The sequence below is a fragment of the Quercus suber genome, unplaced genomic scaffold (assembly GCF_002906115.3).
Source record: "Quercus suber isolate HL8 unplaced genomic scaffold, Cork oak 2.0 scaffold_24, whole genome shotgun sequence".
In the NCBI taxonomy this organism is placed as follows: domain Eukaryota; kingdom Viridiplantae; phylum Streptophyta; class Magnoliopsida; order Fagales; family Fagaceae; genus Quercus; species Quercus suber.
This window is the reverse complement of record NW_027069489.1, coordinates 1,384,509-1,398,682: the sequence shown is the minus strand read 5'-3', so window position 1 is coordinate 1,398,682 and position 14,174 is coordinate 1,384,509. Positions and strand designations below refer to the sequence as shown.

Genomic DNA, 14,174 nt, shown 5'->3' with positions numbered 1-14,174 from the left:
GAATGGAAGATGGAAGAGACTCCAGCATGATCCAAGCAACAATATAGGAGTGGAGGAGCACTCAGAGGAGGAAGGGCCAAAGAGAAAAACCTTGGAGAGCTAGATTAGAACTTTCCCCAGGGGAAAAGATTAAAGTCTGAGACAAATGAGGTATGTCTGACTGAAAATTTCAATCAACACTTGAGATCGGCGGAGGTTGCATAGCAACCCCGTCAGGACCAATGAGTATTATAAGTTGGAAATGCTAAGGGTATGGGACCCCTTGGGCAGTTCAGGCCCTGAAAAGGGTGATTAAAAAAGAAGATCCCAATTTGGTTTTTCTTATGGAAACCAAGCTAATAGTGGAAGAGATGAAGAGGGTTCAAAGAGAAATTGGTTGGTTACAAGGAATTGTGGTGGCAAGTGAGGGCAGGAGTAGGGGTTTGGCATTACCATGGAAGCCTGATGTAAAGGTTACAGTAAGACTTATTAATCGATGGTATATTGATGCGGTGATTGACTCTAGTGGTGACATTGGAGAATGAAGATTAACTGGGTTCTATGGCAATCCTAGCACACACAAAAGAACAGAGTTATGGGAGACACTAAAATGTCTTGGGCAACAGACTAATAAACCATGGGCATGTATAGGAGATTTTAATGAAATTCTTAGTGTCAATGAGAAGGAAGGGGGAGTGGACAAATCTAGCATACAAATGGCAAATTTCAGAGATTGCTTGGATGACTCAGGTTTAGTAGATTTGGGTTACACAGGTTCTTGGTTCACTTGGGCGGTAGACAAAAGGGATTATGGATGCATTAGAGAAAGAATCGATAGAGCCCTAGGGACAATGGAGTAGCAAAGAAAATTCCCAAGAGCAAAACTATATTATGTAGCAAATTCAGCCTCGGACCACTGTGTCCTTCTGTTGCGATTAGACCAAGCCGCATGACAAACAAAGGGAAGAGCAAAACTCTTTCGTTTTGAGCCTATGTGGCTCAAGCATGAGCAGTGCGAAAGGGTTGTCAAGGAGGCATGGGAATCAGGGTTGTTGATGTAGGGGACAAATCCAATTGAAGATTGCTTAGAAAACTGTAAAAGAGCCTTAACAAGGTGGAACTCACAAGTTTTCGAACATGTAGGACAGAACATAGAAGGGATGCAAAGAGAATTGCAGTTTTTGGAGACTCATGCAATTGGTCTCTCGAACCAAACACAGATAGGCGAAACAAGAAAAACTTGAACAAATTGTATGCCATGGAGGAAGACATGTGGAATCAAAGATCAAGAAGTTGCTTGGAAAAATTTAGAGATAAGAATACTCGGTATTTCCATGAAAAGGCATCGAGTAGGAAGCAGAAAAATATGGTCTTTGGGCTGATGGACAAAACCAATCAGTGGCAAGAAGATCCAACAATAGTGAAGAATATCGCCATCAATTATTACCAAAACTTGTTCAGCGCCTCCCATTCTTCTGTTCAAGATGAACTTCTTGATGCCATTGGGGCCAGAGTATCAGAACTTATGAATGCACTGCTTACCAGAGAATTCCTAGCTACAGAGGTGAGGAAAGCTCTTAAACAAATGCATCCACTTAAAGCCCCAGGACCAGACGAGGGACTATCATCTCTAATTTGGAAGGCAACCTTGGAGGAAAAAATTACTGGCATATCAATTTGTCGTAAGGGACCACGGCTCTCTCACTTGTTCTTTGCGGATGATAGCTTACTATTTTGCCAAGCAACATCTGATGATTGTGATGAACTTATGCGACTTATCCAAGTGTATGAATCTTCTACAGGCCAACAACTCAACAAGGAGAAGACTTCACCGTTCTTTAGCCGAAACACTCCTAGGGATACACAAGAGAGCATAAAACAAATGTTTGTAGCAGAAATTATTAAGCAACATGAGAAATATCTTGGGCTGCCATCATTGGTGGGGAGATCGAAGCGGAACACTTTCCAAAAGTTGAAAGAAAGATTGGCTAACAAATTATCGGGTTGGAAGGAGAAGCTCTTATCCAGTGCAGGCAAGGAGATACTTATAAACGCAGTAACACAGGCTGTTCCAACTCACACCATGAGCTATTTTCTGTTGCCAAAGAACCTTTGTGATGACATGACAAGCATGGTATGGAATTTCTAGTAGGGGCAGAAGGGTAATGAACAAAAAATGGCATGGATGAAGTGGGACAAACTATGTGAACCGAAGATTAAAGGTGGCACGGGCTTTAGAGACTTGAGGGCCTTCAATAGTGCTCTCTTGGCTAAACGAGGCTGGTGGTTGCAGCAAGGTGATTGTATACATGCCAGGAAAGGCCATCACCCATCCTTTACTTGGAGGAGCATTTCGACAGCCCAATCTCTAATTAGAGATGGGGTCAAGTGGCAGGTTGGCAATGGGTAAAATATCAACATTTGGAAGGACAAGTGGACAAACAACCCAACCACATTTCATATATCCTCACCACAAAGAATCTTACCTGTGGAGACAATGGTCAGCGCACTTATTGATGCAAAAAGTGGAGCATGGAAAACCAACATGATTCGGGATGTCTTCATTGATCATGAAGCTGACTCCATTTTAAGCATCCCCTTAAGCACAACACTACCAGCTGACAAACCGGTATGGACAGCAACTGCTAATGGAAAATTCGGTGTTAAGAGTGCTTATCACTTAGCGAGAAGTAGAGACAGAAATGATGGCGGTGAAAGCTCGGACCCTTCAGGCATGCACCAATTTTGGCAAAGGCTGTGGAAAGCAAGAATTCCAAGTAAGGTGAGAAACTTTGGCTAGAGAGCATGTCAAAACATCTTGCCAACAAAAATGAACCTTTTCCATAGAAAAGTCATTGACAGCCTGACCTGTGATGAATGTGGCTTAAGTCCAAAAACTATACTACATGCCTTATGTCACTGCACAAAGGTAAAGGCAGTCTGGTCCCATTGCAATCTGAGCAATATGGTAGAAGGTCAAGGGGATTTTATGGACATTTTATGGCAATGTGTGCTAAACCAAGGTACTGCCTCAAGCCTACTGGATATGATTCTGATGATTGCTTGGAGTATTTGGTGCAACAGAAATGGAGTGAGACATGGGGGAAGGAATATGTCAGCTATGGAGATCTATGGGGCGGCAACCAAACTACTACATGAGTATACACTAGCCCAGGAGATGCCACACCAGCTGCAGAATACACAACCAACTCAACACCAATGGGTCCCTGCTCCAAATGGTTGGTATAAAGTGAATGTGGATGGGGTTGTTTTTTCAAAACACAAATGGAGCGGAATTGGTGTGATAGCAAGAGACGACCAAGGCCTAGTGGTTGCTGCCATGAGTAAGAAGTTGGAGCTCCCATTGAGACCTTTGGAAATTGAAGTGAAAGCAATGGAGGAAGCTGCCATTTTTGCCAAGAATATCAGTTTCCAGAAGGTAATTTTTGAAAGTGATAGCCTATTGGTATGCTCAGCTATACAGGGGGAATCAGATCCCTCCCTAGCTATTGCCAATATTATTGCTGGAACCATACACCATATGCGGATGCTATGGCAGTTTGAAACTCGCCACACAAGAAGGGAAGGTAACAAGGCAACACATGGGCTGGCCAAGTATGCGCAATTTGTTGATGATTTTGTAACATGGATGGAGGAGACTCCACCCATTATAAACTCTGAGATTTCTTCAAATGTAAACCAGCTCTTACAAGCTTGTTTTTTAGTTGAATGCAATGGTTTTCAAATAAAAAATAATAATACTTAAAAAAAAAAAAAAAAAAAAAAAAAAAAAAATTTTTTTCAGACTTATGTTACCTTTGCTTTCCAACAGTTTGTTTTTTCCTCTCCTTCTCCCTCAACCTCTAGCAACACAGCCATCAATAACCACAGCCACAGCACCTCAACCCATCAACCCATCAACAACCACCGGAGCAAACCCATCAACAACAATCGCCGATTTGAAACCCACCGGAGTAAACCCATTCAAAAATCCACCGATTTGAAATCCACCTTCCCTTAACCTCTACACCGCTCCTCCACTGCCCAATCACCACCACCGCGCCTCCACCACGCCCACCACGCCACCACTACCCACCAAAATCCCACCGGAACAAAAACCCACATAAAAAAAGAAAAATAAAAAAAATAAAAACCCCACTCCGTGACCCACGCCGACCAAAACGCATAACCCAGACCTCGCCGACCAAGCATGACCCAGACCTCGCCGACCAAGCATGACACAGCAACCCACGGTCAAACACAGCAACCCACCCTCTCCGATTCAAACCTCTGTCAAACCCATCGAAGCCATCTCTAGCAACCCACACCCTCTTCGATTCAAACCTTTGTCAAACCCATCGAAGCCATCTCTAGCACACCCAGCCCGCCGATCCACGCCGATCCAAACCCACCATCAACCGATCCCAACCCACCACCATGCCCAGATCAAACCATGAACCCACCACCACGCCGATCCAAACCCACCATCTCTGGTGCAAGCCTTGAATGAGAAAGAGAGATGTGAGATGAGAGAAAGAGAGATGGAGTGGGAGACGGAGAGACAGAGTGGGAGTGAGAGGCAGAGAGGACTAAATGAGAGATGAATAAAAAATTACTTATTCTTTTAGAATTGTGCTACAGTGCAATTCTAAAGATAGAATTGCACTGTAGCAAGAATTGCAAAAATTTTACAATTCTTGCCTTTAGCATTTTCTAATGCAGCAGTTTTTAAGGGTTAAAATGCTAAAAACACCTTAGATATAGCATTAGCATTCTCCAATGCTAATGCTCTTAGGCCTGAAAAGCAAAAGCAGGATTGAGATCCAGCAATAGCAATACCGGGTGTGATAATGCCTCTCATCTCATCCTTCCATAAATAATTTTCACTTTCTAATTATTTACCCTTTCATCTTTTTTTTTTCTTTTTTTCTTTTTAATTTTTATAGAAGGGTTGAGATTAAAATTTATCTTTTAATATCAACCATTCAAAAATATTGCACTCTACATATTGCACCGGATCTTAATCCCATAAAAACAAATGGTGATCCTAGCACAAAATATTTTTCTTTTCATTTTGTTTTACAATTGCTTAGATAGTACGACTAAGTACCTTATGAATTATAATTAGATTAACATAATTTTTATTTGGGTACATCATTAACGCTGCATTTATTATACACAAATCATGTCGATAAGCATAAGAAAACTTGTTAAACATAGTGTCTATGGGCTCATATAAGAACAACTTTACAAAATATAGCATCCTCAGCTAGAAATGATAGTTGACGATGGAGTAGCTTTTATTGAAGGACCTATCTTGATCCAAAAAGTTAAAAACCACATTGCACTGAAAATCCTGGAACAATTAGGTATTTTACTTTTACAGGTTTACAGTTGGACCTTAAAAAAAAAAATGGAAGGATCAGGTTTCAACGGGAATTACAATCGTAATTTCTTGGGCCATTTGGGAAATATTGTTAAAATGTTTAAAAAAATAAATAATTTAAAAAAAAAAAAAAAACATTCTGGTACTTGATTATCGATTGGTTCATTTGTGATCCATGGAAAACCGAAATTGGTGTGATGCGTGACCTGCTACTTTTCCACATAGGAATGGCTGATTGGCAAAAAGGCTTCAGTCATTTTAAGCAGAACATTAATCTAAAAAAAACAGAAACATTCTTACTAGTTTATGCAAAAATTACCATTTATTTTAAAATTAAAAAAAAATACCTTTTTTTTTTTTTTTTCTATTTTACTTAACCATTTTAAAATAAAACTTTTTTTTTCTAATTTAGTTAACCATTTTTCAAAACACTCATATGATCATCTATTTATACTCTATTTCATTAATATATCAATTTTTTTTTTTTTTTATTGTCTCTTTTTTTCGTACATAATAACTGTATCTACACTCTTCCTTTAGCTCAAGGGAAAAAAAAAACATTTTGCATAAGTTACACGGACTTGTATATTTGCTCAAACACCATAGCAAAATCTCATTTTACACGACAAATACATAAACTAATGTAGGTATTTTTTTTTTTTTTTTTTTTTGGAATGATTGTGCCAATTTTGACCTCATGCTATTTTACGCAAATAATTGAAAATGCAGACGTTTTCGGTCCTCCAGGAATGGAAAATGCAGGCCAAAAATTCTGTCACTTCTGGACCTCCAAGGCTCCAAGAATCGAATGTACATTAACATTTTCACCTTTTGGAAGACCCAAAAGTACTCAGTTTCAATTAAACTCACGTAGTAACTTATGGTAAGATCTGTTTCTTATCTCCCATGCAAGTTGAAAACTCTAGTTTTTATTTTTGGGTTCTTGGAGGACTGAAAATGTACCCCTTTTTTTTGTGTTCCAAACTTCCAAATACCATATATGACTGCAGCTTTTTGCTAATTACCATATTACTTCCTAGGAGGATTAATATGAAATTTATATTAATTTCACGTTCACAACCTCATTCCATGAGTTAATGAAAAATGATTTATGTGGAAGACGTTATCAATCTTCAAAAGCTGCTTATATAATACATCATACATTGATAACTCATTTGGGGAGGGCTAATTTTCATAATTAATAGTTTGAGTTCATAAATTGATCCACCTAGATAGATGATAATCAGCACTGGGGAAGGGATGGCCGTAGGGTATGGATATAGGATCGGGTATATCCATACCCTACCTGAAATGTTTGCCCATGGATACCCGGATACCAATACACATTATTATCCCTACCCAATTCTTACTTGGATTTATTATTCATGGATATTCATACTCTACCTAAAACCCATTTAATTTTTTCTTCTTAAAATCCAAAAACATTTTAACTTAAAAACTGAAACACATGCCCACGAGGCATTTTAATTTTTTCTTTTCATCTCTTTTTTCTTTCATTTTCTCGGCAAACAAATAGTCCTTTGATTTCTTTTTCTTTTCTTTTTTTCCTTGGAAAAATAACAATATTTTTTTCTAGGCAAACGATAAGTGTGCTTTGTTTTTTATTTACACCCAAAGTTTTTAGTGCATCATCTAACACACGAAGTATAGTAAAAAATAAGCTTAAAAACAAAATTAATGACACCAGGTTCGAAATCCCCAAATGAGCTTCAAATTGACATAACAATCAAATGCACATTGAGAAAGCAAAAGAGTGTTTCTTTATATGATAATCGGCAAGGTTTTGGAGAAACCCATTCATTAAAGTAAACCCATAAAAAGAAATGGACATCAAGGTCGTACAAAAGCCCCAAGACTCCAAAATTTCTCCTTTCCTTCAAGTTTTTCTCAACAACCAAACACAAAGAAAGAGATAGAGAGGGAGCAGAATGTATGGAAATCACGAACAGTGAGATCGGCGGTGGGTCCACAGATGGTTTTGTCGGCGTCTCCAAAGTCTAGATCAGCGACAGCAAGTCTACTCTGGTGATGTATGGTTCAATCTCCTCTGGTTTGAGAAAGTTTATTCGGAGATGGAGAAGACCACTATAGTGGTGGTGCTGGTGATCGAAGGGATGAGTTCAAGGTACTGGGCCATGGAGGCTCAGGTGAGAGAAAGAGAAAGAGTGACGGTGAGGATGGAGGCTTAAGTGAGAGAGAGAGAGAGAGAGTGTGTGTGTGTGTGAGTGAAAGTGAGAGAGTTAGGGTTTTTTTTATATATGGGGCGGGTATGGATAATATCCATACCCTACTCGAACTATTCGGGTAATATCCATACCCTACACGATTAAGTTCTACACATAAAGAACCGAGTATTATCCAAAACATTTGAATTGGGTAAGGTAGGATATCCATTACCCAATAGGTATGGCCATCCCGGGAGAAAAAATGAAAAATACAAAGTGGGGGAGGGAAGACTAAGATGAGTGTGACCTAAGCATTGTCATCTAAAGTTGCAGCATTGAGCCCGACCTCTCGCCAATTTGTCCCAAAGACAGATCATTTGCCTCGGGGATTGGTAATGTGCGTGAAATAGTTTTCCATGCACCCATACTGACAAAATTTCCAGCTGTGTGAGTACTGGACAGCTCTCATGGAACTGTTAAACTGCTCAACCCACATTCCCATTCTCACATCCTCCATCTTGAAAAGCTGCAGCCAAAAGAAACAGTAGTTTTTGGTTACCAAATGCTGAAACGGGTTGGAGGATCCTAAAAAGGAAGGCATAGTAGAGAAATAATGTAACTAACCCTTAGCCTTCGATTCCCATGTCGCGAGATAACATAGTTAGCAATATCAATGGAAATTATATATCCAGGCCCATTGGCATATGGAGGATATGCTTCTTCTGGCCACTCCTGTTACGTTACACAATTTCGTTAGATATAGGAACAATGCAAAGAGAATCAAACAGGTCTATCCAACCAAGAACACAAACTTCTTAATTTAGAAGAAAACAACAATAATAAGCTCGGATAATATGAGAAGAAATTGTTTCTCTTCTTATTTCCAATCTTAGTTGCAAGCAAGCACAATGTATCAGATTTCCAGAAGTGTCTGATTGATGAAAGGAGCTCTAGTAGAAAAATCAAAAGCCCGAAAGGCAGAACTGAGTAGGGATAGATTTTTGATCCATAACAGGCAACAAGTCCAAATAACAAACATACCAGCCCGCTAGCATACCTCATAGGTGACTGCCCATTTTCCATTTCGGAGAGGGCGATGCAAGAGATTGAGATTGCCCATATAAAGGGACTTATTAGGGGAGATGCCCTCAATTTCTTTTAGGACAGTGTCCACCCTAATAAACGTGTCATCATCACATTTCATGATGTACGCAGCTGTCAAATTCTGAACCTGCATGGAGAATGTTTGGACTTTAAGGATATAACACAACTCAGCATGGGGACCCAACACAACAGAAGCTCCAGGAAAGTGTCCAATGAAAGACAAACTAGATTATAATACAAAAACTCACCCCAAACTCACAGATAGTAATAGTTTTTAGAACAACAAGCTCATAAAGCTCCGTAAGGGGCAAAATCACAATGTCGCCAAAGTAAGCAGCCTCCTTCTTCAGCACTGCATTCACCTCCTTCCTTGGATTCTTCATGTTGATTTTGTAAAGAGTAACAACACCAAATAAGCAAAAACCCAATCACAATACAATGGAAGACAGAATATTTTTCAAATGGAAAAATGAAAAAAGAAACACATACATAAATAGCCAGTGAAGAATGTCCACAGGAATTAAAAATAGAAAGATAACAGACCCAGACATGCACGGCATATATCATATGAAACTTTGTTAGCTCATATGCATACATCATATATCAATGTATTAGTCCAAATCTCTGAATTCAAGAATCATAAGGACAAAAACAAACAAAACAAGCCCCTCTGTCGGATTGGAGTACATAAAACTTACATTGGTCCTCGTATAATAACTAAACACATATCACAAGGAAATTGATTTCATGTCATATGCTCACAGGGACGAAAGCGTCACATAATATCTCATAGTCATTAACCCTGCCATTTAATTATTGCAACACAGTAACTGGGAATAACGCGATCCAAAGTTATTTGTACCAAGGTTGACAACACTGTCCTAAACACTTCTGGCATCTCAGAAGTCATAATCTTATAAGGAATGCAAAACGTTACTTCCACAAATACAAGGCATGCATTTAATGCTAGAGATACAAATTTTTTTACAAATTTTTGATGTGGTGAATGATTATTAGTAAATGAAAATATGATGTTAATGGTGGGTTTAGATGAAAATCAATAAGAAATTGGACACATCAACAGTTTGTAAAATGTTGTAAAATAGTTTGTGCCTGTACATTATTCTTAACTTATACTCCCCCATCCCAATTTGTTTGTCCTATTTAAAAAGCCAAACTTTTTAAAGGAACGTCATTTATTGTCTTGTCTATCTTACAAAAATGTATAAGTTTACAAAACTACTCTTAAATAAATTTATTTGTTTTTTTTTTAAAGAGTTATTCTTAATGAGACAATTAAAAAGTGCCCCAATTAGATTGATTTTCTAAATATTTATTAGTTTTCTTTTTAAATAATTTTGAAAATAAAGTAGGAATATAATAGAACATTAGTAAATTAGTAACTTTTATTTTTAGAAATAGGACAATATTTTGGGACATCCCAAAATGGAATAAAGGACAAACAAACTGGGACAGAATGAGTAATAAAAAGATATATAGTGAAAATACTTGATGGTAATACAAATTGCTTTGGTTTTAGCGTGTTAGTAAGTTGGTTCACTTTATGATTTTATGTTTATATTTGTATCTTACAAGTCTTGTACACAAGCCAAAACCCATGATAAGCAATTGGTTTTTTATTAAAGGACTGTTAACCAATACTCTAAGAGTGGACTGTTAACCAATACTTAAGAGTACTCGTTAACATTTCCCTTTTATTAATATAAATGTGAAATATTGGTGATAAAGGTGCAAGAGGCAAATTGGGAGCTGTACAAGAAACAAAAAGCAGCAGAAGCAATCCTCTATGAGAAGCAGAAAGCTGCTGAGGCAGAGAAGGCAAGTGCAGATGCAAAGTTCTATGCATGCCAACAAGCTTCGAATAGTGCACTGTATGCAAAGAAGAAAGAGGCTGAAGGAATTACTGCACTCGCACAAGCTGAAGGCTTTTACTTGAACACCCTATTGAAACAACTTGGAGGAAATTACACTGCACTAAGGGACTACATGATGATCAACAAGGATATATACCAAGAAATTGCCAGAATTAATGCACAGGCAGTGAATGGATTGCAGCCCAAGATTACTGTTTGGTCTAACGGAAAAGGTGGTGAAGATGGTTCAAATGGGGCAATGAAGGATGTTGCTGGGGTATATAGCATGTTGCCACCATTACTAAAGACTGTGCATGAGCAGACTGGGATGCTACCACCTACTTGGCTTGGCACATTGAGTGACGTTACTCCTTAATGTATTTGGTTTTTTTTAAGTATAGTACTATTAAAATAATGCCATGATAAAAATTACGTACTAATGGTTGTTTAGTTTGACTTTAATGTAGAGGGCAAGGCACATTGGGTAAATATTTGGTAGTTTGCTCTATAATATCAGTTTTTTAATACTAATTTAATTTATGCTTATTGGATCAGTAAATTTGTTGTTTTCTTTTCTTTTCAATATTATTTACTTCATTAATTATTATTAACCATATCTCCTTGTTTTGCATTTGACCAATTCGTATTTTGAATTCCTGTAATCTTTATTTGTTACATTCCTTATAATGTGCAATCGTTCTTATAAATGCAATACAAAACACTCAATAGACTGTGAGAAGGTTACTACAATCAAATTCGCATCTGTTTCAATTTGGTATCAGTGCAATTTTTTTTAGAGCACTCATGGCATTTGACGCCTCTTCTTTACCTTCTTCTGCTATCGACACCACCACATCTCCATTACCTTCTTCTTCTCTTCCTTGTCAAATGCTCATCATTTTCTCTCCATTAAACTTACCTTCAATAGCTATCTCTACTAGAAAACCCACTTGCTTCCTGATCTTGAATGTCAAGAGATCTTGGATTCATTGATGCTTCCAACTTGTGCCTACCTTCTACAATTTGTGTCTAGTCAACAATGTTTCAACCCCAAATCTGGCTTGCCTTTCTTGGACTAGACAAGAGCAACTTCTCAAGAGCCTTCTCATTTCTTCCCTATTATGAAATCACACCACTAGTTGTTGGCCCTCTCTTCTTCTCAAGAAACATGGACCAGTGGGCTGTGGAAGGACAAGACATAAGACTAGGATCAAAAACTAGTGCAAGGCTAGCCAAGAAATTTAGTTTGTTTGATCGATACAAGTAGTTGAATAAGTTGTTAGTTGGTTAAAGAAATTTAGTTTTACTTTTTATAAGATTGTGTTTCTACTGGGTATTCTTTTGCCTTGTTGATTTAAAGATATTAAGATACTGTGGGAGATGCTTTGCTGATGGTTTTGCTATAACTTCAGGGGTTTACTCTTGAAGATGCAACTGGACTACAATTAAAGGAGACGTGGATGTTCACTCAATTTATGTTACTTCTCTCCCTACTTCTCATCCGAGTTTCTCACCTCAAAGAGTATTGGAAATGTCGGATCAGTGGAAAGCCCGTCCTATACCTGAGGGCAAGATTAAACTCTTTATTGGAATTTTGTCTGCTACTAATCACTTTGCAGAACGCATGGCAGTTAGAAAAACGTGGATGCAATCTTCTGCCATCAAGTTTTCTAATGTTGTAGTTCGATTCTTTGTTGCATTGGTAAGGTTTCTGCATATATCTTTACCCTCCTTAATTATGGGTCAAGAAATTGGGCTGATGAATTACTTTCCGGGATCCATTAGTGTAATGAATAGAACATGGTGATATTGATTATTGACATGCTTGAAACATAGAGATGTTGATGCTAGTGTTGCTATCTATTAAAGTATGATAGATAATAGCGAACCATAACACTTTCAATGAAACATAAGTCCATAGTAAAGAGTTGAACAACGTGGAATGCTTATGTAAATTGTTTGTGGTTTGTAGGTGCAAAAGTTCTGTTGATGAACATATAGGATACCAATCCAGAACATGCCAGATTTAAGATAAATTGGGGAATTATCTACGTGTGCTTGTGGTGGGTTAATATCTCAAGAGGATTTTGGATCATGATTTAGACTTGTAGAAAAAAGGGTTAGGGCTTAAAATTGGATAGGGTTTGATGAGCTTTTGATGACTATTTGATAAAATACTTGAGGTTGTTGGGTTTTTGATAGGTAAGAGCAAGGGCTTGACTTGGGTTGTAAGGATGAAGGAAAGCGAGAAATATATGGTGCTCAAGGTTTCTATGAACAGTATTTTGTATTTCTTCATTTTTCTTGTTCTATTTCTGCTGCTTTGTGACATTTTCATGTAGTCTCTCTTAATAAAAGTTTTCTTACCTATAATTTTTTTTACCATTTTATTTACAATGGAATGGTGAACACTGTTGTATTAAAAAAATACTACTCGTCTCATTTTTTTTGTCCTCTATTCCATTTGAGATGTCCCAAAATATTGTCCTGTTTCTAAAATAAAAGTCATTAATTTACTAATATTCCTATTATACCCTATTAATTTACTAATTCAATTTTTTTATAAATTTTTTAAGGGTAATTTTAGAAACTTATACATTTTTAAAGATAAACAAGACAATAAATGATGTTCTCTAAAAGTTTGACTTTTCAAACAGAAAAAAAGGACGGAGGGAGTAACCAAGAGGGAGGGGTAGAAAGAGAGTAGAACATGAAAAAGCATACAATATTAGGGTGGTAAATGACCTGAGTTGTCCATAAGCAGTTTAGACTTGAGAAAAGTTTAGTTATCATGTTATTCAGCAAACAAGCTAAGCTCAAGTCTAGGTTTAAACGCGATTATTAAATGTCTTACAAATTATGTGTTTGTGAGCAAGTTCGTAAGTATAAAGCTCGATTTGAGTATATATAATATTATATTTTTGCTTGTATACAGGTATAAAATATAATATCGTATCTCCTTTCCAAAGAGGGTTATCTCTTCTATTTTTAGCTCTGCTATATTTATATTGAAAGAATCTCTGGCCAAAAAAAATCTAGATTATACCATTCATTCTTCTGCATGTCTCACAAGTTTTTATACGAGGCTATTGTGAGTCAATTTTAAACATAATGACTTAAATAGGCTATATCGTGTCTAGAGAAATTATTAAATTTTTATTTTTTACTTCAACTGAAGATTATGACTTCTGAGATGCCAGAAGTGTTTAGGACAGTGTTGTCAACCTTGGTACAAATAACTTTGGATCGCGTTATTCCCAGTTACTGTGTTGCAATAATTAAATGGCAGGGTTAATGACTATGAGATATTATGTGACGCTTTCGTCCCTGTGAGCATATGACATGAAATCAATTTCCTTGTGATATGTGTTTAGTTATTATACGAGGACCAATGTAAGTTTTATGTACTCCAATCCGACAGAGGGGCTTGTTTTGTTTGTTTTTGTCCTTATGATTCTTGAATTCAGAGATTTGGACTAATACATTGATATATGATGTATGCATATGAGCTAACAAAGTTTCATATGATATATGCCGTGCATGTCTGGGTCTGTTATCTTTCTATTTTTAATTCCTGTGGACATTCTTCACTGGCTATTTATGTATGTGTTTCTTTTTTCATTTTTCCATTTGAAAAATATTCTG

General features: G+C 37.2%; 2 protein-coding genes across 2 annotated transcripts; one reads left to right on the top strand and one right to left on the bottom strand.

Annotated features, from left to right (window-relative positions):
- Positions 1-7,806: 7,806 nt before the first annotated feature.
- On the bottom strand, positions 7,807-9,301 carry LOC112024475 (hydroxyproline O-galactosyltransferase GALT2). Its single transcript, XM_065766254.1, has 4 exons — positions 8,904-9,301; positions 8,609-8,782; positions 8,176-8,283; positions 7,807-8,077 (listed from the first exon to the last, which is right to left on the bottom strand). The coding sequence occupies exons 1-4, from the start codon at positions 9,036-9,038 to the stop codon at positions 7,925-7,927; spliced, it is 570 nt and encodes a 189-aa protein (XP_065622326.1). The 5' UTR covers positions 9,039-9,301; the 3' UTR covers positions 7,807-7,924.
- An 866-nt stretch (positions 9,302-10,167) lies between these two features.
- On the top strand, positions 10,168-10,905 carry LOC111990830 (flotillin-like protein 3). The gene is made up of 2 exons (XM_065766784.1): positions 10,168-10,188; positions 10,405-10,905. Exons 1-2 carry the CDS (start codon positions 10,168-10,170, stop codon positions 10,903-10,905), a joined length of 522 nt encoding a protein of 173 aa, XP_065622856.1.
- The last annotated feature ends 3,269 nt before the right edge of the window (positions 10,906-14,174 follow it).